Source organism: Sus scrofa, chromosome 15, assembly GCF_054392235.1.
Source record: "Sus scrofa isolate SSC_HxYL_T2T_F1_AM1 chromosome 15, Sscrofa_HxYL_maternal_Yorkshire_Landrace_v2.0, whole genome shotgun sequence".
NCBI lineage: Eukaryota > Metazoa > Chordata > Mammalia > Artiodactyla > Suidae > Sus > Sus scrofa.
In genome coordinates, this window is record NC_139397.1 from 62,396,126 (window position 1) to 62,422,477 (window position 26,352).

At 45.1% G+C, this 26,352-nt stretch overlaps 3 protein-coding genes across 29 annotated transcripts in view; 2 read left to right on the forward strand and 1 right to left on the reverse strand.

Annotated features, from left to right (window-relative positions):
• The window catches only part of NSD3 (nuclear receptor binding SET domain protein 3), a 109,984-nt gene extending 102,475 nt beyond the window's left edge, over positions 1-7,509 (forward strand). For all 9 annotated transcript variants that reach the window (XM_021075909.2, XM_021075907.2, XM_021075910.2 and 6 more), the window contains 2 exons: positions 745-949; positions 1,609-7,509. In XM_021075909.2, the coding sequence (XP_020931568.1) occupies positions 745-949; positions 1,609-1,850 (447 nt within the window). In that variant the 3' untranslated portion in view covers positions 1,851-7,509. The remainder of the gene's footprint in view (positions 1-744; positions 950-1,608) is intronic.
• The window catches only part of DDHD2 (DDHD domain containing 2), a 54,150-nt gene continuing 28,370 nt past the window's right edge, over positions 573-26,352 (reverse strand). For 9 of the 16 annotated variants that reach the window (XR_002339362.2, XR_014829906.1, XR_014829907.1 and 6 more), the window contains 2 exons: positions 17,015-17,122; positions 14,177-16,329 (listed from right to left, as the gene is read on the reverse strand). Coding sequence is in view for 10 of the 16 variants with exons in the window: in XM_085000071.1 (XP_084856197.1) it covers positions 17,041-17,122 (82 nt within the window). In the remaining 6 variants the exon portion in view is untranslated. Of the gene's footprint in view, positions 6,188-14,176; positions 16,330-17,014; positions 17,123-26,352 lie in introns of those variants that run through there. The other 7 variants (XR_014829905.1, XM_001925923.6, XM_085000069.1 and 4 more) reach the window with 3 other exon arrangements.
• Positions 7,873-13,682, forward strand: PLPP5 (phospholipid phosphatase 5). Of its 4 annotated transcripts, none has more exons than XR_014829916.1 (8): positions 7,873-8,015; positions 8,157-8,265; positions 8,686-8,776; positions 9,646-9,709; positions 10,136-10,260; positions 11,168-11,338; positions 12,233-12,904; positions 13,046-13,682. XR_014829916.1 is itself a non-coding variant. In XM_085000088.1 (8 exons), exons 1-7 carry the CDS (start codon positions 7,945-7,947, stop codon positions 12,394-12,396), a joined length of 795 nt encoding a protein of 264 aa, XP_084856214.1. In that variant the 5' UTR covers positions 7,873-7,944; the 3' UTR covers positions 12,397-12,424; positions 13,046-13,682. The 4 variants fall into 4 exon arrangements, 3 of the variants coding, with proteins under 3 accessions (XP_084856214.1, XP_084856216.1, XP_084856215.1); XM_085000088.1 differs by having other exon boundaries at positions 12,233-12,424; XM_085000090.1 differs by having other exon boundaries at positions 7,873-7,980; positions 12,233-12,424.

Below are 26,352 nucleotides of genomic sequence, written 5' to 3' on the forward strand. Positions count from 1 at the left end.
AATTTGAAGTTAGCAAAATCCTTTTCAAAAACTTTTTTTAAAAAATTCATGGGAGAGGAGTTCCCATTGTGGCTCTGTGATAACGAACCCAGCTGGTATCCATGAGGTTGCAGGTTTGATCCCTGGCCTCACTCAGTGGGTTAAGGATCCATTGTTGCTGTGAGCTGTGGTGTAGGCCAGCAGCTGCAACTCTGATTTGACCCCTGGCCTGAGAAATTACATATGCTGTGGGTGCGGCCCTAAAAAGACCAAAAAAAAAAAAAAAAATTCACAGGGGAGTTACTGCTGTGGCACAGGGGGTTAATGATCTGGCTTGTCTCTGTGGAGGCCCGGGTTCAATCCCCAGCCCAGCACAGTGGGTTAAGGATCTGGTGTTGCCACAGCTGTAGTATAGATCACAGATGTGGCTCAAATTTGATCCCTGGCCCGGGAATCTCCAGATGCCTTGGGGCAGCCAAAAAAAAAATTCATATTATACTAAAAGCCATCAAATTATATACTTTAAATTGGTGAATTTTATAGTTTATAAGTTATATCTCAATGTCCTTGCTATTTGAAAAAAAAGAAGTCAGTGGAAATGAAGCCTTATTTTTATTACAGTTCTGTTATGGGATAAGCCCTCCTGGCGTTTGAGGTAACTGAACAACAGATGAATTTAAATCAACGTGAGGTTGTGGAGTTTCCTTTTATGCAAAGCTTCACGCCCTGTGATCCTTAAAACCCTGTTCCCTTTTTCCCCACCAGTCGGCATGTGCATCAACAACTGAAGAAAAGGCAAAAAATGCTAAGTTAAAGCAGAAGAGACGGAAAGTCAAAACAGAGCCCAAGCAGCTGCACGAAGATTACTGTTTCCAGTGTGGAGACGGTGGAGAGCTGGTCATGTGCGACAGGAAGGACTGCCCCAAAGCCTACCACCTCCTCTGCCTTAACCTCCCTCAGCCGCCCTACGGTAAGCTCAGCCCCAGGCCCTTCCCGCCTCGGGCTCCGCCAGCCGTGTGCCGCAGTGTAGTCCAGGCTCTGCAGTCCAGCTTCGGGGGTCAGGAAGCACTGGCTAGAGCCGCAGCGATGGCAGACAGAAATTTTGCTAGTGAAAAATCTGCCTCTCGGAGTTCCCACTGTGGCTCAGCTGGTTACAAACCTGACTGGTGTCCATGAGGACACGGGTCCAGTCCCTGGCCTTGCTCAGTGGGTTAAGGATCTGGCGTTGCCGTGAGCTGTGGTGTAGGTCACAGACCTGGCTCAGATCCTGCTTTGCTGTGGTGTAGGCCGGCAGCTGCAGCTTCAGTTCAACCCCTAGCCTGGGAACGGCCCTAAAAGGCAAAAAAACCACAACCAAACCAAACCAAAAAACCTGCCTCTTTGCTAATGTGGGATGCCTGTGGGCCAGCAGGGGCTGGGTCTCACTTTTTATTACTGAAGCGAGTATTGGCTCCTACAGGCTGGGCTCCAGGCAGTAGCTCACAGCCGCACAGAGGGTACAGCCAGCCCACAGCTGGCCCAGACTTGCATTTAGTCTCCAGTCAGAGAAGAAGGTGGGAGCTGGGTGCGTCACGGGTGATGGGGACAGACACTCACTGGGCTGTCCCACTGCTTCCCCCGCCCCCCCAGGAAAGTGGGAGTGCCCGTGGCACCAGTGCGACGAGTGCAGCAGCGCAGCTGTCTCCTTCTGCGAGTTCTGCCCGCGCTCATTCTGTAAAGATCACGACAAGGGGGCGCTGGTGCCCTCGGCACTGGAAGGCCGACTCTGCTGCTCTGAACATGACCCTGTGTCTCCCGTGTCGCCAGAGTACTGGAGCAAGATCAAGTGTAAACTGGAATCGCAAGATCCCGGAGAAGACGTCAAAGAATAGATGGCTGGTGATCCTCCTTTTTTTTCTTTTTCTTTAAGTGAAAAAAGGAAAAGAAAAAAGTAAGTAGATGATGCGTCAGTGCAAGAAGAGACTGCGAAGCGCACACAGCCCCTGTGGCCGCGCTGCCTGATTAAAGCGAAACTGGGGGACCAGTTGGTGCAGACAGAGGCCGTTGGCGGTGTCTGGCTTTCCAGTTCTGTTCTGTTGGTTTGGGGGATTCTTTTGTGGTGGGTTAGATGCCCGTGGTCTTTTCTTGCCTTTTATTGTGCTTCAATGCCTTTGCAGCTAGAAAAAAGAGATGTCTTGGCTTTTGAAATAAGAACAAAGAGAAAAGAAAGTTTTGTTAATGAGATAAATCTAAAGTCTAGGATGTATTCCTTGGGTGTAAAAGGCAAAAGTAGCCATCATTCCTTTATTTATTTTCATTGTTTAAAATTTTGAGAAGTACAGTTCAGAGTCTAATCAGTGTGAGCACACGTGTGTGTGTGTGTGTGTGTGTGTGTGTTTGCAGTAGGAACTGGAGAATGCCCTCTAGGAAAGGGTATGACGCTCTCCTCTGCCTCTTTCCTGAGCAGCAGGCAGGCGAGCTTCTCTCTCCCTTCCAAGTGTCTTTCTCAGTCTCAGAGAAGGGCTCGTGGGAGCTTGGAGTCTGGCCTCTGAGAACAAAAGGCCTTGGTGGATGTTCCCTCCATGGTCTTAAACCAGGTGGGCTTTGTGATAGGATAACTTTACCTTGAAAGGTATATAATGTGGTTTTGTTTTTTCGTTTGTTTGTTTTGGAGAAAACAAAAGAAATGGATGCCCTCACTGAGTTTGAAATGCTTTCCCATCGATGATGGCTATTATTGATGAAGTGTGTTTATGTGGATATGAATGCATAGTTAGAATGGTCATTCCTGTTATTTTGACACACTGGTAAGGGCAGCTAAAGGGAGACAAAAGGCATAGACCAAAAGTTGCATCAAATAAGCACCATTTTCTATCGAATTTAACGTAGACCCTGGTCTGACTCGAGAGAATTATGGGCATTTTATTTTCTGTCTCTGCTTTCCTCTCCCAATCAAACATTCCTTTTGTCAGCTGACCACTCAGCCATGTTTCATGGTGAAAACTACACAAATGAATTTGAATTATATTTGAATAGATTTTTAGTTCCTAATTTGGGGGGGAATATCCCCAAGTTGTATGTAAGCAGTTTCTATTTAGTTTTACCCAGCACTTAAAATTGCCCCCTTTGAGGAAGGGGAAGCACTTCTACTGGGACAGGGCATGGGAGAGCCACACTTCATGGCAGCAGCACTTCGGGAAAGCTCCCCAGAAAGCAGAACCGGTTGGATGGCACAGGGGCGAGAGGACCAAGATGCCTGCCCACAGGGCTCACTTGTTTTCAGTGCTTAGGAGCGTGTAGATTCCAGAGTTCCCCGTGTAAACTCATTAGTGGTGTCTGGTGTCGTTGTCACACTGTACTAAGTAGCAGCCTAGGGTTAGCTTGGTGAATGTTAATTTTCTCTGTGAATTTTGACTGCTTACAGCCGCTGGTACCTGGTAGCATTTATTTTCCCTCAGGAAGAACCCAGTAACCACATAAAGGTCGGGAAGATAGATGCCCCACCACATTCCCTGTGTCACGTGTGCTCCCTTTTCTTACCAATTTAGAGCTCTTTTCTGGAAAAAGGGGGAAAAAATCTGTTTTGTGCCTCTTCTTCTTTTTTTAATTTGTATGTATGTAAATGTGCAATTATACTGGATTCTTTTTCTTGTTAAAAAAAAAAAAAAAACAAAACATACAAAAAAAAAAAAAAAAAAACAGCAACAACAAAACACTACAATTCCTTTACTTAAAGCTCCTAAACTGCCATTTGCCTGATTCCAGCAAATAATTCTGAGGTAACTTACTGGACCTCCAATGAGTCTATTGATTAGATATGGTACCAAAAGAAAGGGCAAAATAGAAAATGCTAGTATGCCTGTTACCAAACGTGACTGCCGCAAGCTCACCAAAACACTAAACTTTGCTCTTGAGCAATTACATAGTTTCAAGTCCTTTTAAAAAATAATTTAAGAAATTCTAGGTTTTATCATACTAAAAATTTATTTTATATATGTATATGATAAATGTTTGCTTTTTTAAACTTACTAACATGAAGGATTTCCTTTAATATTTGAACTGCAACTCTTGTTGAAACAGTATCCAACATGAAATCTTATCTCTTGCTTTGTTTTGGACTTAGTGCTATTTAATATCTGATGACTTTTATATGGTAAGCCAGGGTATATCCTCTAGACTACAGATACCTTAGGTTTAAGTACTTTGATGCAGCTTCTTCATTGTGTCACATTTTGTTTTTATATCTGTCACAGAGCTCTGCTGAGATTTAAGAAAAATTTTTTTGTGGGGGAAGGGGGGTATTAGGATTGTTCTGCCAATTCAGAAATCAGGGTGGAAAACAAAATGTCTAACTGTAGCTCTGGAGTCTTTGTCTGTGAGTGCTCTTTAATGGTCTGGAAAGGGGGTCATGGCCATGCCTGGGCCAAGGAGCTCTCCTCACACCTCCGTGGTGTCACTGTGGACCTAGTTTGTGTGTTTTAAAGCTTCAGGGTATGGCAGCAGAGAAGCAGTGAGCTGTGCTTTCCGCGTGCATAGTACCTATGCAGCATGCTTGCCGGTGCTCCTCCGATGAAACCCTGCAGAGGTCCTGGCGCTCACTCGTAGTCTGAGGTGATTTGTTAACTTGAATCTGTATGGGGTCAGAGCATAAATGGTTGGTTTTTATGGTGTCTGAAAATGAAATAACTGAAAGAAGCATGGGATAATGGTGTTGGGTTTTGTTTTTTATGTTGATTCTTAGGGGGCGAAAAGCAGATGTAAAATGTTTGATAATCAGCTCAAGAAATTAGATCTGTAAGAGCTAAAGGTGAAATCCTAGGAGACCTCCGGGCCCTGGTGGTGGGAGGGTGGTTTGGAGTTGCCCGGCTGGCTGAGGGGCCGGTGGCCCTTCAGTCCTGGAAGCCGAAGCCCGAGGAAGCCCATCACTTCCTGAATAGCTAAGCAGGGCTGGAGGGAGGAATGAGGTGGGTTTTATTTTCATTTTTCTTTTATCAAGTTCCCACCCTATCCTAGCTCTGGCCTAAGCTAGAAAACAGGCTGACTCTGAGAATCATTGAAACTTGGAGATTTCTGTGTGTTCAAGTCAGGAACACATCTAAAAGCAAAACAAAAAAAAAGGTGGGGAGCAGGAGGCTGCTCCCAGCTCCCTGCAGCCATTTCCACAGAGTGTTGGAAATGCCTGTGAGTGGCGGGGTGCAACTGAGATGATTGCCAGAAGGACCCAGACAGGCGGGGCTGTCAGACAGCCTTCTTTCCTGGTTTGGGAAGTGGACTTTCCTCCTTGAGTAGCTCCAGTCAGGGTCAGATCCGGGTCTGCAGTTTGGAAACGGGCCAGCTGGGTGGGACACGGTCTCGGGACCACGGGGGACTTGTTGTTTGTCCTTCGTCGCATTTTAAACATAAAGCTCTTTATAGCAGTCACCTTACAGTCAAGGTGCTGCCGCATGCCTTGTCCTGCCAGGATGAGAGCCAGTCACCACGGAGTCCTTACAGCTGGGACAGCTCACATCTGTGAGGTACAGTGACACGGGGGAGTTGCTGTATCGTTGGGCGGTGTGAATTAGACTTGAATGACTTCCTAAAAGGCTGATCTGTCTAGGCCGCTAGTTGTCCCGGCTGCCGCAGATGTGATCATTTGCTTTGGCCTTGGGCCACCTTGAATCCGTCTTGGGTTATTTGTAAACAAGGAGTAGAACTCACTTCATTTTCAGACAGGCTCGGGAAGAGATGTAATTAGACAGCTTTGCCATGAATTGACAAATACGGAAGAGTTGGAAATTGTATATACTGAAGTCTACCAGCTCTTATCTGGGGTGGGGTTCAGGGAGAAGGGGGGTTATGCGGGGGGAGGGGGGGCGGGGGGGAATGATGATGTTTACCACAGGTACGAAGTCGTCACTTTAACATTGAGACCTCTGCCTCATTGAATTCAGGTTTTTTAAGTACTTGAAACTCCTCAGATTCTCCTTATTTTACAGTTCTTTTAAAACTTATGAAGTAGCGAGCATTGTTTGTATCCTGTTTTGTCTCTTACCCCCTCTGGCGTGGGTGAAAGGGGAGCCCCGCAGGCGGCTCACAGCACGGCCGGATTCAGTGCACATGCTTGGGGAAGAGGCTCCTGCATGAAATACCAGCAGCACTTACACAAGGATTCCCTGTGTCTGTTCTTTCTTTTGTCATTTTGTCAACCCTATCCCCAAGCACCTTTTCTTTCCTTTTCATTATACGCCTGTGTAGGGAAAAAAACAGAAATTTGCACTTAATGTTACACTCCTGAAATGCTGGGTGTGTGTAGCCTGTGTGTTTCAAGCCTATTTCCGTTCTTTCCTCTTTCAGTCCATTGCTTAAGTGACAAGTTCAGATGCTTGTGGCACTTAATGTATGAAGGGGAGAGGAAGAGAATTACCTTCCTTTGGTAGCCTCTCCAAGTCATTAACATGTAAGAAAAAAAGGGAAAAGATGAATAGTTGCCAAAGTCATTTCTTCGGTCCTTAGTTTGCCTGTGTGGCATCAGTGCATCTGCTCATTGGCCAGAAAGCGCCCTGGGGCCCGAGCTCCTATCCCGACCTCCACAGAGCTCCGCTGTGTGCGGGTGGCTCTCCGTATCCAGCAGATTACCTCGGTGAGGGATTTATGTGGTATCCTTGACAGTTTAGAAGTGGACTGGATAAAATTCACTTTTACTTTGTTGTCACTAATACTGCTCTTTATCTCATTGTGCTGTCACATACCCTTTGTCAAAAAAGAAAATCACATTGCCACCAATAACCACGATGCTAAGTGAAGATTATAACTGGCTAATAAGGTTCTTTTTATATACAAGGGTGTGTGCAAAATTGGAATTGATATGAGAAATTCATTTGTATCCACTTGTGATATTGCACAACAAACACAGATACCTACAGATTCTGTTTTCATTTCCTCGTGATCTTTATCTATAATGACCTTTGTAGATTGGTTATTTCTGTACTTTATCTGTAATAAACTTTGTAGATCCTGTGAAATGTTATTTTGCCTAAATCACTTGAGACTTGAGTCTTTAATAACAAAGCATCAATATTCACTAAAGTCAATCTCTTTTGAGTTTCTGTGACTTGGCTAGAAGCTCCTGACACTAAGGGATTGGTGTTCATTCTCCCTGGGGGGTTCACTAGGGCATTACTGTATAATGACTTGATGTTGCCACATAGACTTCAAGATATATGATATTTTGGGGATTTTGTTGATTGGCCTATGTTTTATTGCATAGTGTGAAATGTGTAAAGCTTGGTTAACCTGTATATAGATAGCTTATTGTTGACCAGTTATAGTATATTTAGGATTGCTTGTAATATTTAAGCTTCTTACTACTGTGCGTGCTGGTAGGAACATATAATTTTTGTATATTTACTGAGATGTTGCCCTTTTTTATTTTACAAATACTTTGGAATTCAAATGTGTTTTTTGCTTCCGTGAGGATTAATTTGGAAAGGTTTTTAATGACATTCCACTGATTTCAGATTTTGCTTGGAGACCGACTTAAATAAATTGTCCTGTATGTTCCAAATTAAACATGTGGACTTATTCATTGCCTGTAAGTTCTTGCTGCAACTCAATGGGCAAGAGGCCATTCTGGGCCGGGGCGGGGAGTGAGGGGGTTGAAACACCCAGAAAGTCCAGCCCAGCCAGCAAGGCCTACAGCCGGCGGCTCCCGAGCGGTGTACGGAGGGAGCCACGTGCTAATGTGCTACGCTGCTAAGACACTTGGATCCGGAAACGTGGGGTCTGCGTGGCTTCCACGGAGGGAAGGCCCGGGCCTCTGCAAAGTACTAAGTCTGGAAACCACGAGGTGACGGGAGGGGGACGAATGCCAGTGGCGATTCTTCACTTCCGCCCCTCCCTCTCCCACGCCCCGCCCCGCCTTGCTCCGCCCCTGACACCGGGTGCAGCTTCGCTGCCACCACCCCAGCACCTTCCTCTCTGCAGCCACGTCAGCCGCATCCAGTGATGGGGAAAGTGGCGGCAGCGGCCTTGGGGGCCGAGGTGGGCGTGCGGATCGCGCTGTTTGCGGCCTTCCTGTAAGGACTTGGGTTCGGACCCCCGGAGACCAGCCCCGCAACCCCCGGCCGCCCGGTGGAGAGCAGATCCGCCTCCCCTCCAGGCTCCGCCCGCTTCCGGGAAGCTGCCGACGCGCCTGCACCTTTGTGTTCCCCCTTTAGGGTAACAGAGCTGCTCCCGCCCTTTCAGAGGCTCATCCAACCCGAGGAGATGTGGCTTTATCGGAATCCGTACTTTGAAGCAGAGTATTTCCCTACCAAGCCGATGTTTGTGCGTGAAGAACCAGCCTTCCTTTTGACCTTCGTTCGAGTTTAATGTTGGGAAGTGGGAGGGGCTCATCCTGTCTCCAAAATGACCTTTGTTGATGTGCTAAAACTTTGTATTTAAGATCCAGATTTACAGAACAAGGTGCCCATCCACTCTGGCTCAAGATACGGGTTCTGAGGACGCTTTAGGGCGCCCGGGGTAACTGGTCATTTAGTATACGGGTGATGGGTGCTCCTGGTGGTACTGTGTGCCCAGTTTAGCGCAGACAGACACTGGACACTGCATTTGCAGGGTAACAGGTCTAACAGGTGAGCTGTGCCTTCACTTCCGTCCTTCTCTTGTAGGAGCTATTTTCATACTTGTGGGAAGTTTTATGTGCGATTTTATCTTTTGTATTTTAACCCCTGACATATTCTGGTTCAGGTTATTGCATTTCTCTCTCCGCTGTCTCTGATCCTCCTGGCCAAATGTCTCAAGAAGGCAGACACAGCAGACAGCCAACAAGCCTGCCTGGGTAAGAGCCAGCCCTCCTGGCTGGTGTCTCCCTTTAGTGCTGAGAGAAGGGTGACGACGGGTTCCCTCACTGGGGTTGCAGTCTCAGTGTGTGGGAGCCACTGACCTGTGTTCCTAAACTAATTCTGTCACCCCTGTACTCCACCTGTGAGAAGAAGTTGGTTCACTGGGTGTGTCTCAGGGCACTGGATTATTTGTCTTGAGTACGGAAGTTGTCTGTGTACCACAACAGAGTGGTCACCGAGGGCCAGAATTTTCTTTTTTTTCCTCTTTAGGGCCACACCTGCTGCATATGGAAGTTCCTAGGCTAGGGGTCAAATCAGAGCTGCAGCTGCCAGCCTACACCACAGCCACAGCAACACCAGATCCTTAACTCGGTGAGTGTGGGACTGAACCCACATCCTCATTTTTAGACTCTGCTTAAAATTCTCGGGGAAAGAGCACAGCGGCCTTAGAGAAAGGTTAGTGTGTGTTTTGCTAGCAACTTTATCTAATAACACTTAGTCTTTTTAGGGCCGCACTCGTGGCATATGGAGGTTCCCAGGCTAGGGGTCTAATTGGAGCTGCACCCAAGGCATTTGGAAGTTCCCAGGCTTGGGATGGAAACAGAGCCGTAGCCAGTGGCCTACACCACAGCCACAGCAATGCAGGATCCAAACCGAATCTGTGACCTATACCATAGCTCACAGCAATGCCAGATCCTTAACCCACGGAGCCACAATGAGAATTCCCAGAATTATTCTTATACTCAGCTCTGGGTGAAGCCTGACTATTGCTCTATAGAAACCACAGTTGCTCTCTTAATGGGACAGCGACCATACGACTCTTTCAAGGCAGATCCTACTAACAGCAAGTTTCTTTATTTTCCAGCTGCCAGCCTTGCTCTGGCTCTAAATGGTGTCTTTACCAACACAGTAAAACTGATAGTGGGGAGGTAAGTGACAAGAGCCAGCCTCTGTGCCCGTCTCAGGAGAGGTGGTTAACAGACCTTTTCTCTTTATTCTGTCTGATCTTTCCCATTTACCACCTCCTCCCTTAGCTCCACCTCAGCCCCTCCTGGAACACCTATGCATTTTTATGCTCAGACCAGCATCTCCCAGACACGGAGTGCACACCCCAAAGCATCCCCAGAAGCTGCAGTTTGACTTGCTCTTTGCCCTAAAAAAGTAATCATGTGTTACAGTGCCTTTTTTTTGGTCTAATTTAAATATTGACCCTGGAAATAAGACTTCTTAATTGTGACTACTGATCCAGTTTTATTTTGCCTGGGACACTATTTGAGGGACAGTTAACAGGATTATTGCTGTCTGACCCAACCAAGACATAATTTCTAGAGGTGCACCATGCTTCTTTCTCCCAGGCCCCGCCCAGACTTCTTCTACCGCTGCTTCCCCGATGGCCAAGCCCACCCTGACTCCGTGTGCACTGGCGATAAGGACGTGGTCAACGAGGGCCGGAAGAGCTTCCCCAGTGGACATTCTTCCTGTATGAATGCATGTGGCCTCTCCTTCTATGCTCTTTCTTCTTTTGGGATCATAGAATTTTAACCTAGGAAGCTTGTGAGGATGGGAACATGTCATGTGTTCTTGTTCTCATGTCTGGAAATTGGAGAGCCCCCCCTTCTTTAATAACAGTCTTGAACCTCGACTATTAAATATTCAGGGACAGAGGAAATACTTTACCCCATGAAATTTGAACTTTTTATTTATGACTATTATTTGCCTCAATACTGCAATCTTGTACTAGTCATAAAAATGTTAACTACCTTTACTGAAGAATTACTTTATGTCAGGTGCTTTGGAAGGCATTTTATTTATTTTTGCTTTATTTATGCTGCACTCTCGGGATATGGAAGTTCCCGGGCTAGGGATCGAATCAGAGGTGCAGCTGCTGGCCTACACCCCAGGCAGAGCAACACAGGGTCTGAGCCGCAGCTACGACCTACTGCGTAGCTCACGGCAACACTGGATCCTTAACCCAATGAGCGAGGCCAGGGATCAAACCCATGTCCTCATGGATGCTAGTCAGGTTCTTAACCCACTGAGCCACGACAGGAACTCTGGAACTCTGATTCCAGCCTCACTGGATATGGTAACAGCCCAGTGTGCTGGCTACAGTTACTCTGGGGATTCCCATTTGTACAGGAGGAAGCTCAGGCACTGGGAAGTTAAGACCTGCGCAGAGCCGGCCACTGGTATTCCAAACACCATCTTTAGGGTAGATACTATTCTCTTTGGGACACTGTCCTTTGGTTTCCCTTTTGTTTGCTTCTCCCTGGTAACTGATAATCTAGATCAATGATCTAAGCCAGAAGTTAGAAGAAGGGCTAACGACGTGTTCATCCCCGAGGCCTCCCCTTTCCCTTCAAAGACATAGTTCTTTCCTCTCCTAGTCGCGTTTGCTGGTCTGGCCTTTGCATCCTTCTACCTGGCAGGGAAGCTGCACTGCTTCACGCCACGAGGCCGAGGAAAATCTTGGCGGTTCTGTGCCTTTCTGTCACCCCTGCTCTTGGCAGCTGTGATTGCCCTGTCCCGCACGTGTGACTACAAGCATCACTGGCAAGGTGAGCGAGGCAGTCGGGCCCTGGAGGCCTCCGCGGTTCTCCATCATTTCTCCCCAGCACTTGGCACAGGGGACCCTCCCCCAGGTATGTGCTGAGGTCTGTGCTGAGTGTGCAGCTGTCCTATGTGGGAGATGAGAAAGCACCCTGCTATCTTTTAACGAAATTACCAAGGAAGAATATCCTAATTTTTCCATGATTTTTCAGCATCTTAAGTTCAGAATGAACTCTAAGAAATTTTTTACAACCAACCTCAAAGCTTAATTTACTTATTATCTTAAAAAACAAGTTCATTGGAGTTTCCATCATAGCAGAGTGGAAACAAATCCAACTAGGAACCACGAGGTTGCAGGTTCCATCCCTGGCTTTGCTCAGTGGGTTAAGGATCCGGTGTTGCCGTGAGCTGTGGTGTAGGTCACAGATGCGGCTTGGATCCCGTGTTGCTGTGGCTGTGGTGTAGACTAGCAGCTGCAGCTCCGATTCAACCCCTAGCCTGGGAACCTCTATATGCTGTGGGTATAGCCCTAAAAAACCTAAATTTTTCCACAGAGAGACAATTCCTGGAGAGGTGATTCCTTCCTCCAGACCCCTTTATATGGTGAGAAGGGGTTTGTTGATAGCATTAAGAGAACCTTTGGGACTCTCCTGAATTAAACGAAATTCAATTTAGTGAACCCGGAAAAAGCCTTGTTAAACTTAAAAGTATGCTTTGAATTGGCCTTTAGAAAAGAATCTGATAACGACAATCCTGCAATCTATATGATAAAACTAAGAAAGCCTGAATAGCCCTAAACCTGCAATGGAGAGGCTCTGCAGCCAAACAAGAAGAGCCTGGGGGCTGGCGCCCTCTGCTGTGCGGCTCCGGGAGTGAGAAGGCTGCTCTCTCCTCTCCTGCAGATGTCCTGGTTGGATCTGCCATGGGCCTGACCTTCGCCTACGTCTGCTACCGGCAGTACTACCCTCCCCTGACGGATGCTGAGTGCCACAAACCACTGCAGCGCAGCCCTGCTCTCCCCACCACAGAGAAGCAGCCCGGCGACCCTTACCATTTTGCTGTTTAGAAACTGGAGCTGCCTCCACGGAGAACAGGTGAACCAGCCCCTCCTAAGAGGACCACGCCCAGGACAGGAACTTCTGACCTTTTACCTCACGAGAGGCACAAGTGAGGACAGAAGCCCCCAAGGTTATGCGGGTTTGCCCCCCACTTGAGTGGATTCATCGCAAGGAGTCAAGGTCCATTTTCACTATTCTCCATCCACTGGGGGAGTGAGATCTTTCCCTGGTCCTCCAACAGCTAAGTCTGGTCCTTCGGCTGGTGCCCCAGGATCTCTGGTATGTTTACATTTAATACTATTCTTCACAAAGAAGCCTTTCCATTAGCCCCATTTTATTCTAGAAGCTAGTGTTGATTATCAACAATTTTCATTTCCCATAGCTCAAAATCCTAAAATCCAGGACATGAGCAATTACATTTTTTTTTTCTTTTTTGGCTTCATCCTTGGCATGCAGAAGTTCCGGGCCAGGGATCAAACCTGAGCCACAGCAGTGACACCACCAGATCCTTAACTGGTAGGCCACCAGGGCGCTCCAAAATTATTTTAGGTTTACTTTTACTGGTGACAACTCCATCAAGCCTTAAAGAGGAAAATGTCCAATTCTGGCTAATTTACCTCTGTTACACATATCTCTTTCTTGTTTTTGTCTTTTTAGGGCAGCATCCACAGCATACAGAAGTTCCCAGGCTAAGGGTTGAGTCCAAGCTGCATCTGCGACCTACACCACAGTTCACGGCAATGCCGGATCCTTAACCTACTGAGATGGAACCCGCATCCTCATGGATACTAGTTGGGTTCATTACTACTGAGCCACAACAGAACTCGTGTTAGGCGTATCTTATCAAGTCCAGCCAAATACTGCTCTCCATTTTGAATACTGTGAACATGACTCAGTAACTCAACAAATCATCACATCAGTTAACACAATAAAAAAAGAAAGAAAATGGTCAAGAGTGTGGCTTCTGTACTGAGAGTGATCCTTTGTTCTGAACTGTGCTCGCGGCCTCTTTCCATCTACTCACAAATGCACCAACGCTGCCAAGCGGCCACGGCAGGAGAGGAGAAGCACAGACGCCATTCTCTGGAGGACACTTGCTGCCTCTCCTGCCCTTCCTCACAGTGGCTGCAGCGAACAAAGGACGGGACATCATCGGAACTGATGCGCCACACCCTGCAACTGCCTTCGTCTTTACTGCGATCATACTTTAGATATGACCTTGTTTTGTGTATTTCTTTCTATAGCATTTTCAGTGTATCTTTCTCCCTTAGTAAATAACGATATTCAAATGAAATAGTGAGTGTGGGCTTTTTGTACTTCAGGTACCATCTGAAAACTGAAACATTTCTGAAGTTAAACACCAGATGTCTCATCCGACTTAAGTGAGTCAACTACCTCTAGTGGTGGCTAAGGAACATCTCAGTATTTACCTTATAATCGCTGTGGGTCCCATCACCAGTCACAGAGTTCCCACCATGGTGACACTGGGTTAAGAATCCGACTGCAGAAACGTGGGTTCAATCCCCAGCCCAGTGGATTAAAGGATCTGGCATCACCACAGCTGTGGCGTAGGTTACAGCTACAGCTTGGATTCGATCCCTGGCTCAGAATTTCCATATGCTGTGGGTGTAGCCAAAATAAATAAATAAATCACCAGTGAAGGGAAAAGAACTTGCATATTCGTTCTTGCCCCAAACTTCTTTTAAATTCGTTTTAGTAATACATAGGGGAAGAGAAATGGCTATTGTATTGATTCTTGTTACTTTACGATGGATGAGCCCAGGAAAGTATAGGTCAGTATGGTTTTATTTCAGTATTTGCTAAAGTTTTAAATAATCGCATAAAAAACAAACATTTCAAAAAGTGCAAAATATTAGAAAGCGAATCTGTGCTATTAATCTTTCCATGCAAACAATCTCTTGCTGAGATTAAGCAATACCAGTTCTGCAGCTGGGAATATGTATAAAATGATACTCTACCAGAGTTTAAAAACAGGCTTGGTCAAGAGATTGTACATGATACAACCTAAGTGGTGCAAATAATATACGACTAAGTAAGGAATTTAAATCAGGCTCACTACTCTGTGTAATATACATCTGCGATATTAGCACAGGTGGACAGACAGGATATAAAGCTCTTTCCCAGGTACCTGCCCCTCACCACCAAGAAGGAAACTCTTCTGTGTACAAACAGTGGTTTATCTAGTGACCCAGGGTGATGCTGCTCATCTTTGGTTACAGGGACTCACTCTTGCTTGTGCTTTGGTTTATTCTTAAATAGTACTTACTCCATTAACATGAAGAGTAACTCTAAACTTGAAGAGCAATTTGATGAAAGCATCCCCTTTATAATATATACTGAATGTGGCCCTTGATTCCCAGTAACCTGTACTTCAAACTCAGAGTTTCTGTGGTAAAGAAAATAAAGCACTTCACGTGCCTGAACTGCTCAGTGGCGTGGTCAGCATCAGCCTATGAGCACATGGGCAAAGAAAGGCGCTCACCTTACCCAACCTTCTCTCTTGGGGTAAGTCACCCACCACAAAGGGAGGAAGACCACTGCTGCCGAAGGGATGGCTTGTGTGGATGTTAAATGCCTGGGCTTTGGTTACCATGGTACATTTACAAGCAACAGAAAAAGCAAAACACAGCTGGCCTGCCTACGCCACTCTATCCACCAGGGCCTGCAGGAACCTGAGAGAGGAAGGTAAAGGACTCTCACAAAGAGAACCGCAACGACAACAAACTGACCAGTGACAAAAAAAAAATACCTACAGCACAGTGGTGAGCAGACATCAGCCTACACCTGCCCATCTTCAGGGTACATCTTGCATGCATGTTCTGACCCCAGCTCTGCAACAGCTGTTCCTGGCCCCACGGACACAGATTTTTCTTTCAGGGTAAGTGTCTCCCAGTAGCCAGACCTACTGCTCCACCAGCAGGGTCGGGCCCTGAGCCTGGGTCACAGCACTCGGGACTACAGGCACCTTATGCTTTTCAAGAGGACACACAATACTACCTTCAACCAAGGGGATGTGGCAGGTGGCTGACACAAACCGTTTCCCCATCGAGGTCCCACTAAAGGATTTTCTTCATAATAAGCAGCCTGAGCTGTGTAATTTCAGGACTGTCGGCTTTTATAACTTTGCCCTTAACTTTATCCTTAACATGACAACTAACAAATAACTAAGTCAGACTTCATCTAGTCTGCCAGTCTGCAGCAGGAGATAAAACAGCAGGTCTAGGATATTTAACACCCCTGCTTTATAAAGATGCACCTGAGGTGAACTAAAGGGTCCATTTTAGATTCTTAGAGTGGCTCAAACGGCTATAAAAACAATGAACAGCATCAATGAGTCCTCGCAATACATCTGTCAGTCAGCAGTAGAGGCAACAGTATTTACAAGTTTTTGTCTGTCTTCATACAGTACTTGTAGGAAACAACAGCTGGCTTGAAAGAATGTGACTGCCCACCAGTCCATCCCTCATCCACTCAGACGTAGCCTTCGAATGCAGAGAACCCCCATGAGAGAGGGATGAGTGGACCCCAAAATGCCTTCGGAATCTCAAAAGTCCACTTCTACATAGAATATTTTCGGCAGATGAGAGGTGATTTCCTAGAAAAATTTATACCCGACCCCAAATAAAACAGACTTTATAACATCTCAGGTAGTAAGTAATAAAGTGCGGTACCTAAACGCCATCATCAAAGAATTAAAGATGCAAACCACCCCCAGCTACAAAGTGTTTCCATGAAGCCAGTGGTCAAAAGTAAGAGGGCCTTCCCTTTGCTTTTCCACTCACTTCCAGAGAGGAAGATTCTCTTCCAAACAGCCCAGTGGTGAGTAAGTGGCAGGCAGCATGCAGGACATGACGCAGCTGAGGAGAGGGAAACTCCAGTGACAAGAGGTGGGTTTTCTGGGGAAGGATCCCTGTGTCTGTCTAGGGGAGAGAGTGGAAAAGAGGTCATCATGCTGGAAGGCAACCAGAGAGAACATCAGAATCTGACACGCAAGCTTTCCCGGCACACGGCTAACTGAAATGCTGAGTAAGGAAAATCCCAGGACGGACTGTTTGAAATGAAAGCTTTAAGTGTTGCCATGGTAACTTCTAGATGATCAGAACTATTAAGATTCTGAGTTCAGGAGTTCTCTTCATAGCTCAGTGGTAACAAATCCGACTAGTAGCCATGAGAACACAGGTTCGATCCCTGGCCTCGCTCAGTGGGTTAAGGATCCAGTGCTGCTGTCAGCTGTGGTGTAAGTCGCAGACACAGCTCGGATCCCAAGTGACTGTGGCTGTGGCTGGCAGTTACAGCTCCAATTACACCTTTAGCCTGGGAACTTCCATATGCTGGGGTGCATCCCTAAAAAGACCAAAAAAAAAAAAAAAAAAAGGTTATAAGTTAAGATCCTACAAATGGTAAGTGTTATTGGACAAAGTTGCTAGCAAAACATGCACACACTAACCTTTCTCTAAGTGGCCCGCTGTGGTTTTGCCCCATGCATTTTAAGCAGAGTTCCTCTAAAAGTAAATTAATAACCTAAATCTTGGTGACAGGCCACAAAAAGTATAGGCGAATTCTGGGCCCTATGTTAATATGTATACATGACATTTAAAAACTTACATTAAGCAGCCAGAAGTGATTCATTTTTACTGTAAAGGCTGATCAAGGAAGATACCCTGGGTTTGGTAGATTTCTTTGAGGACTAGCAATACTGTATCTTCAGACTCCCTGTAAAGAGAAAAAATTACATTGTAAAAAGAAGAAACAACTGTACTAGATGCTTTACACATATTATCTCAGTCTATACAAGCACCTTACACATTCATATTTTTACTATTTAAAAAAAAAAATCCGGAGTTCCCGTCGTGGCGCAGTGGTTAACGAATCTGACTAGGAACCATGAGGTTGCGGGTTTGGTCCCTGCCCTTGCTCAGTGGGTTAACGATCCGGCGTTGCCGTGAGCTGTGGTGTAGGTTGCAGACGCGGCTCGGATCCTGTGTTGCTGTGGCTCTGGCGTGGGCCGGTGGCTGCAGCTCCGATTTGACCCCTAGCCTGGGAACCTCATGTGCCGTGGGAGCGGCCCAAAGAAATAGCAAAAAAAAAGACCAAAAAAAAAAAAAAAAAAAAAAAATCCGACCCAGGTATGACGTAATTGGCAGTGGTTTGGAAGCTAACCATCTAACAAAGAAGTCCAGCATGATGTGCTATAATTTTAAAAAGCTAATAGTAAATAACCAGGCTCTGTTCCCTTTCCATAGAACTCATTCTTGAGACAACATAGAAGAACCATCCAGTTGGTCACCCTAATTTTTTAAATGTTATTCACCTTTTTCAAAAGGAGTTCCCATCATGGCTCAGCAGAAACCAATCTGACTGGTATCCATGAGGACGCAGGGTCAATCCCTGGCCTCATTCAGTGGGTTAAAGATCCAGTGTTGCCATGATCTGTAGCATAGGTCCCAGACAGGGCTCAGATCTGGCCTTGCTGTGGCTGTGGTGTAGGCCGGCAGCTGCAGCTCTCATTCGACCCCTAGCCTGGGGACTTCTATATGCCGCTGGTGCAGCCCTAAAAAAGCTAATACAATCATATGCTTGGAAATGAAAGATATAAAAGGGTATAATAATGAAGCTCCTTCCCACCTGTTTCTTAAGCACTAGTTCCCAACTTCTGACAACCAATGGTATCAACTTTCATGCACCTTCCAGCTATTATTCATTGTGTGTAAAGCAATTACTTACACTCAGTTCATAAAGAAATCTGAGTATAAAAATAACTTCTTGAGGGATTGCATAAGGGTATATGACTCAAACATTTTTCAAGATCTGAGGTTCAACATTTTTTTTTTTTTTTTTTTTTGTCTTTTCAGGGCCACTCCTGCGGCACATGGAGGTTCCCAGGCTGGGGGTCGAACTGGAGCTGCAGCTGCCGAACTACACCACAGCCACAGCAACATGGTATCCGAGCTGTGTCTGTGACCTACACCACAGCAAACACCACCAGATCCTTAACCCACTGATCGAGGCCAGAGATCGAATCTGCATCCTTGTGGATACTAATCAGATTCTTTTCCACTGAGCCATGATAAGAATTCCTGAGGTTCAACATTTTTAAAGTCACAGATCTATTTGAGAATCTAATGAAACTTCTGGATTTCTCCCCAGGAAGGATAACATATACATATACACCCAAAATTATAAACAGAATTTAATTGAATTCATAGACTTTTTTTTATCCCCCACAAGCAGCATACATAAATTTTATGTTAAGAAGTTCCTCCTGGAGTTCCCATAGTAGCGCAGTGGTTAACGAATCCGACTAGGAATCATGAGGTTGTGGGTTCGATCCCTGGCCTTGCTCAGTGGGTTAAGGATCCGGCATTGCCGTGAGCTGTGGTGTAGGTCTAAGATGCGGCTCGGATCCTATGTTGCTGTGGCTCTAGCGTATGCTGGCAGCTATAGCTCACCAATTCGACCCCTAGCTTGGGAACCTCCATATGCTGCGGGAGCAGCCCTCAAAAAGGCAAAAAGACAAAAAAAAAAAAAGAAGTTCCTCCTATATCAATGAGAGGAGAGTAGCTAAACCAAATATTAAAATGGTATGATTCTGGTTCCTAAATAAATGGATCAATGAAAAAGAACAGGATGTCCAAAAACAGCCTTAAATACACATAGGAATTTAATATAGGAGTTCCTGTTGTGCCTCAGCAGATTAAGAACCCAACATAGTGTCCATGAGGATATGGGTTCAATCCCTGGCCTCGCTCAGGATCTGGCGGTTAGGTAACAAATGCAGCTCAGATCTGTTGTTGCTGTGGCTGTGGTGTAGACCGCAGCTGCAGCTCCAGCACTAATTTGACCCATAGGCCTCAGGTGCAGCCATTTCAAAAAAATAAAGAAAAAAAGAAATTTAACACCATAAAGTTAAGAATCTCAAATCTATTAACAGTGTAGCAACAACTGAATAGTCATCTGGAAGATGACTTGGATAAATGTGAATGGAATCAAAGATTTACATGTAAAAATGAAACTTTAATTTTTTTTTTGGTCTTTTTTTTTTTTTTTTTGCTATTTCTTGGGCCGCTCCCGAGGCATATGGAGGTTCCCACTGCACCACGACGGGAACTCCCAAGGATCCTGTGTTGCTGTGGCTGTGGTATAGGCCAGCAGCTACAGCTCCGATTGGAACCCTAGCCTGGGAACCTCCATATGCTGCAGGTGCGGCCATAGAAAGACAAAAAAAAAAATGACAGACAGATCAATGGAATAGGGCCAAGGCCATTCAGTAGTTTCTCCATCTGAATAAACTCTTCAGCAGATGTTGCTGAAATAACAGTAAAGTCACATGCAAAACAACAAACCTCAATCCTTTGCTCATACCATATTTAAAAATCAAAATAGATCAGGGAACTAAATATAAAAGCTAAAATGATATAACTTCTAAAACAAAGAAGAAACCTTAATGACATTGGATTTGGTAAAGATTTCTTCAATTCTTAGATATGTCAAAAAGTCACAAATGGAGTTCCCGTCGTGGCTCAGTGGTTAATGAGTCCAACTGGGAACTATGAGGTTGCGGGTCTGATCCCTGGCCTCACTCAGTGGGGTCGAGGATCCGGCGTTGCTGTGAGCTGTGGTGTAGGTCGCAGACGCAGCTCAGATCCCGTGTTGCTATGGCTCTGGTGTAGGCCAGCAGCTACAGCTCTGATTAGACCCCTAGCCTGGGAACTCCCATATGCTGCGGGTGCGGCCCTAGAAAAGACAAAAAGACAAAAAAAAAAAAAAAAAAAAAAGCCACAAATGTCAATAAATTGGACTTCATAGAAATAAACTTTTGTTCTTCAAAACATACTTGGTAGAAAACTGAAAAACCACATCCTGAGGAAAAAGCATGTATCTGAAAAGGTCTTGTAATGAGAATATAGAAAAAAGTCTTGCAACTTAATGAAATAATCCAATTTTTTAAATAGGCAAAAGATTTCAACAGATAATTTGCCAAAGGTGTAGATGGCAAGAGGTGGCACAGTAAAGAGGACATGGAATTCACCACTCATCCCCCGCAAACACATAAAAAATACACCCACATGCAGAATAATTCGCACTGGAAACCAGCAGAAAAACTCCTGTGCAACCCAGGCCATAAGAAAGATCCACACACAAGTTCCAGTTGTATGTTAGCAATAATGAACCTGACTAGTATCCATGAGGATGCGGGTTCGAGCCTTGGCCTCGCTCAGTGGGTTAAGGATCCGGCATTCCCATGAGCTGCTGCATAGGTCACAGACACGGCTCAGATCTGGCATGGTTGTGGCTGTGGTGTAGGCCTGCAGCTGCAGCTCCAATTCGAGCCCTAGCCTGGGAACCTCCATATGCCTCGGAAGTGGCCCTAATAAGAACCCCCCCCCCCAAAAAAAAGACAGAGAAAGAAAGATCCACAAGTAATCAGGACAGGAAGAAAAGCCATCAGATCAGGAACTGTGCTCTTAGGAAGGAACTCAGAGGAAAAGGGAGACTGCAGGGCAGAGATCTGCCCTGGAGAGTAAGCAGTGAAAGCCTCAGATCAGATGCCCCAGGTTTGGGTCCTAATCATGGGAGAAGCGCCCCTTGGCTGGCTGGAAGACCAGTGGGACTAACAGGAAGGCTGCGGGAAGCCCAGACTCCAGATTCCACAGTGAGGGGCTCACACGTGCTGGCCTCCCCCACAGGGTGGAAAGGACAGCTGGAGGATTGCTCTGGTGGCTGCCTACATCACAGCACATCTTAGCCTGAGGTGAGGCGATGGCTGTGAGGGACAAGGTGGACCTGAGCCCGAGGCTGAGCAGAGGAAGGGAATAGCTACAGCGCCTCCACAGGCATTGCACAGCAGGCAGCTCTGACACAAGCAGAAAGCCCACCGGACCACACCTTGTCAATACTCCCCAGCTCTGGGGCAAGGGTTCCCATGTGGAGAGAGGGTAAAACACACACATAAAGGGAACACAGCCAGCCTGGGCCTGAGACTTAGGGCTTCTGCTCCAGCAATTGGGGATCAGACTTCGACCCAGAGAGGGGAAGCCCCCCTCACACTAGCTCCAGTCCCTCCCTATCCAGCCACACCCCCTACAAAGATGACAGCTGTCAGCATGCCCTGAAGAAAGACTCACATCCCAGTGTCAAATCCAGCTCACCCACCAAAGGCATGGGGCGCACACAGTCTACATATACGTATAAGAACATGCCTCTAATGGAGTTCCCATCGTGGCTCAGTGGAAACAAATCTGACTGGTATCCATGAGAATGCAGGTTTGATCTCTGGCCTTGCTCAGTGGATTAAGGATCTGGCATTGCCATGAGCTGTGGTGTAGGCTGCAGATGCAGCTAGGATCTGGAGTTGCTGTGGCTGTGGTGCAGGCCAGTAGCTACAGCTCCAATTCAACCCCTGGCCTGGGAACCTCCATATGCTGTGGGTGCAGACCTAAAAGACAAAAAAAAAAAAAAAAAGAACATGCCTTCAAGACCGTAATACATAACTATCTCACCTAAATTCACAGAAACAGACAAATTTAAGCACAATGAAAAGACAGAGGAATTGCTCTTTCAATTGCCACAGCAAGAGGAAAACCATTGAAAAATAATAGTGAAACAGAAATAAACAATTTACCAGATAAAGAATTCAAAACAAAAAATACATAAATAGAAATTTTTTTACAGCAGCCACCTGAGCCACAGCAGTGACAATGCCAGATCCTTAATCTGCTGAGCCACAAGGGAACCGCTGAACATAGAATTTGTGTGTATCTTCTTAGGCTAGGAGTCAAATCAGAGCTGTAGCTGCCAGCCTATGCCACAGCAACACCAGATCCGAGCCACGTCTGCAAAAATACACTTGGAGTTCTTGCTGTGGCACAGTGGGTTAAGAATCTGACTGCAGCGGCTCAGGTCACGGCAGTGGTACAAAGGCATGGGGCGCACAGTCTCACGGCAGGTCAATCCTTGACCTGGAGCAGTGGGTTAAAAGATCTGGCATAGCTGCACCTGCAGCATAGGTCGTAGCTGAGGCTCAGATTCAATCCCTGGCCCTGAAACTTCCATATGGCATGGGTGCAGCCATTAAAGAAAAAAAAAAAAAAAGCACTAGAAAGAATGAGTAGCCTGAATGACACAGAAGAATGCATAAGTGATCTGGAAGATAGAATACTGGAAACTGCCCAGTCAGAACAGCAAAAAGAAAAACAGATTTTATAAAACTAAAACAGGAAGTTCTCTTGTGGTGCAGCAGGTTAAGGATCTCGTTTTGTCACTGCAGTGGCTTAGGTCGCTAGAGTGGCACGAGTTCAGTCCCTGGGCCCAGAAACTTCGACATGCCACAGGAGGGGCCAAAAAAAGAAAAAATAAGGTAAAAATATGAAAACAGTATAAGAACTCTCTGGGGTAACATTAAGTATATCAACATTTGCATTATAGTAGTCTCAGAAGAAGAGAGAAATGGGGAACAAAAATGTATTTGAGGAATTATGGCTAAAAACTTCCCAAACGTGAAGGAAACAGACATCCAGAACAGAAAGCACAGAGGGCTCCAAATAAGATGAACCCAAACAGACTCATGCCAAGGCAAAAGTGGGCGTTCCCGTCGTGGCGCAGTGGTTTATGAATCCGACTAGGAACCATGAGGTTGCAGGTTCAGTCCCTGCCCTTGCTCAGTGGGTTAACAATCCGGCGTTGCCGTGAGCTGTGGTGTAGGTCGCAGACGCAGCTCAGATCTGGCGTTGCTGTGTCTCTGGTGTAGGCCAGTGGCTACAGCTCCGATTAGACCCCTGGCCTGGGAACCTCCATATGCCACGGGAGCGGCCCTACAAAAGGCATAAAGACAAAACAAAAACAAAAACAAAAAAAAAAAAAAAGACAAAAAAAAATGGCAAAAGTTAATGAGAAAATTCTAAGGGCAGCAAGAAAAGACAAGACAGGAGTTCCCATTGTGGCTCAGTGGTAACCAACCCAACTAGTATCCATGAGGACACAGGTTCAATCCCAGCCCTGCTCAGTGGGTTAAGGATCCCACGTTGCCATGAGCTGTGGTATAGGTCACAGATAAGGATCAGTTTCAGAGTTGCTGTGCCTGTGGCATATGGCGACAGGTGTAGCACCAATTCAGCCCCTAGCCTGGGAACATCCATATGCCATGGGTGTGGCCCTAAAAAGAAAAAAGAAAGGAAGAGAGAAGACATATACAAGGGAACCCCCATAAAGCTATCAGCTGATTTCTCTTCAGGAACCCTGCAGGCCAGAGGGAATGGCATGATACATTCAAAGTTCTAAAAGGAAAAAACCTGCAACCCAGGATACTCTGCCCACCGAGATTATCATTTAAAATCAAAGAAGAGATAAAGAATTTCTCAGACAAGCAAAAACTAAAACAGTTCATCAATACTAAATTGACAAGAAATGTTAAATGTTAAAGGGTTTTCTCTAAGTGGAAAAGAAGAATCTATAAGAAAAGGAGAAAATCCCACCAGGAAAGGCAAATATATAGTAAGGACTGAGGATCAACCACTACATAAGTCAGTGTGAAGATTAAAAGACAAAAAACTGTAAAAGCAACTACAACTTACAATAAACAGATTTTGATGTAAAATATGACATCAAAAACAGAAAATGTGGGGGAAGTGAGTAAAAAAATGTAGATTCTGAAGAGAATGTATTTGACCTTAAATGACTACCATTTTTTATTATTATTATTTTTTTGTCTTACTGCCATTTCTTGGGCTGCTCCCGTGGCATATGGAGGTTCCCAGGCTAGGGGTCCAGTCGGAGCTGTAGCCGCCAGCCTACACCAGAGCCAGAGCAACACAGGATCTGAGCCATGTCTGTGACCTACACCACAGCTCACGGCAACACCAGATTGTTAACCCACTGAGCAAGGGCAGGGATCGAACCCACAACCTCATGGTTCCCAGTCGGATTCGTTAACCACTGCGCCACGACGGGAACTCCATTTTTAAAAAGTAGATATAGTTCAACATATATGAACCCCGAAATAAAACCTATGAAAGATACATAAAAACTAAAAAGTACCATCAAGTTAAATAAAATCATTAAACCACAAAAGAAACAAAAAGAAGAAATGAACAGAGAAAAACTACCAAACAACCAGAAAACAAGTAATAAAGTGGTAGTAAGTACATATCTATCAATAATTACTTTAATGTCAATGGAATAAACAAAAGAGTGTATGACTGGACAAAAAACAAGACCCATCTATATGCTACCTACAAGAGACTTACATCAGAGCTAAAATATATACACTGAAAATGAGGGGATGGGAAAAGATATTTCATACAAATGAAAACTAAAAGAAAGCAGGGGGTGTTCCATGGTGTTGCAATTGGTTAAGGATACAGCATTGTTGCTGCTGTGGCATGGGTTCAATCCCTGGCCTAGGAACTTTGGCATGCTGTGGGTATAGCCATAAATAAAAAACAAACCAGAGGTAGTGACAAAATAACAGGCTATAACAAAAGACAAAGGAGGGCATTATATATTGATAAAGGGATCAATACAAGAATAGGGTAGAACATTTGTTAACATATATGCATCCAAGTCAAGAACACCTAAACATATAAAGCAAATACTAGCAGGCATAAAGGGAGAGTCGACAGTAACTCGGGAGACTTTCACACCACACTTTCATCAATGGATGGATCATCCAGACAGAAAATCAATAAGGCAACAGTGGTCTTAAATGACACAATAGACTAGTTGGATATAATAAATATCTAAGGAACATTACATCTAAAAACAGTAGAATACACATTCTTTTCAAGTGCACATGGAATAGTCTCCAGGATAGATCACACACTAAGCCACAAAACAAGTCTCCACAAACTTAAGCAAATACAATTTATATCAAGCATTTTTCCCAACCAAAATGGTGTGAAACTAGAAATCAATTACAGAAAGAAAAATGAGAAAAGGACAAACGTGGAAACCGACATGCTACTTAAAAAAAAAAAAAAAGAAGAAGAAGCCTCAATAAAGAAATCAAAGAGGAAATCAGAGAATACCTGGAGACAAATGAAAACCGAAACACACTTGTCCAAAATCTATGCGATGCAGCAAAAGCAGATCTAAGAACGAAGTTTATAGTTATACAGATCTTCCTCAAGAAACAAGACAAATCTCAAACCTAAACAACCACCTAAAAGAATTAGAAAAAGAAGAACAAACAAACCCCAAAGTTAAGAGGAAGGAAATAATAAAGATCAGAGAGGAAATAAAGTGAAATTAAAAAAACCTAGTAGAAAAGATGAATAAAACAGAGAGCTGGTTTTTTGAAAAGATGAACAAAATTGATAAACATTTAGCCAAGCTTAACAAGAAGAAAAAAGAGAATCCAAATAAACTAATAAAGGAAATAGGAGAAATAACCAATACCACAAATATAGAAAAATATCACAAGAGGATACTATGAAAAATTATATTCCAACAAATGGACAACTTAGAAGAAATGGACAAAGGTCTAAGAACATACAAACTGCTAACACTGAATCAAGAAGAAGCAAACCAGGGAGTTTCCACTGCGGCAGAGTGGAAACAAATCTGACTAGTATCCACAAGAATGCAGGTTCAATCCCTGGCCTTGCTCAGAGGATTGCAGATCCGGTGTTGCTGTGAGCTGTGGTGTAGGATGCAAGCATGGCTCAGATCCCACATTGCTATGGCTTTGGTATAGGCTGGCAGCTGTAGTTCCGATTTGACCTCTAGCCTGGGAACTTCCATGTGCCCCAGGTGTGGTCCTGAAAAAAATAAATAAATAAATAGCAGAAAACATTTAAAAAAAAGAAGAAGAAGAAGAAGAAACAAACCAGAGTTCCTGTTGTGGCTCAGTGGGTTACAAACTCTATTAGCATCCACGAGGATGTGGGTTCGATTCCTGGCCTCACTCAGCAGGTTAAAAATCTGGCATTGGTGTGAGCTGTTGTGTA

Excerpts from the sequence above, each read along its gene's own strand:
- PLPP5 (XM_085000088.1), top strand. The coding sequence starts at position 7,945 with ATGGGGAAAGTGGCGGCAGCGGCCTTGGGGGCCGAGGTGGGCGTGCGG. Across the intron at positions 8,266-8,685 it reads TCCCTACCAAGCCGATGTTT|GTTATTGCATTTCTCTCTCC; the intron begins GTGCGTGAAGAA and ends ATTCTGGTTCAG. Across the intron at positions 11,339-12,232 it reads CTACAAGCATCACTGGCAAG|ATGTCCTGGTTGGATCTGCC; the intron begins GTGAGCGAGGCA and ends CCTCTCCTGCAG.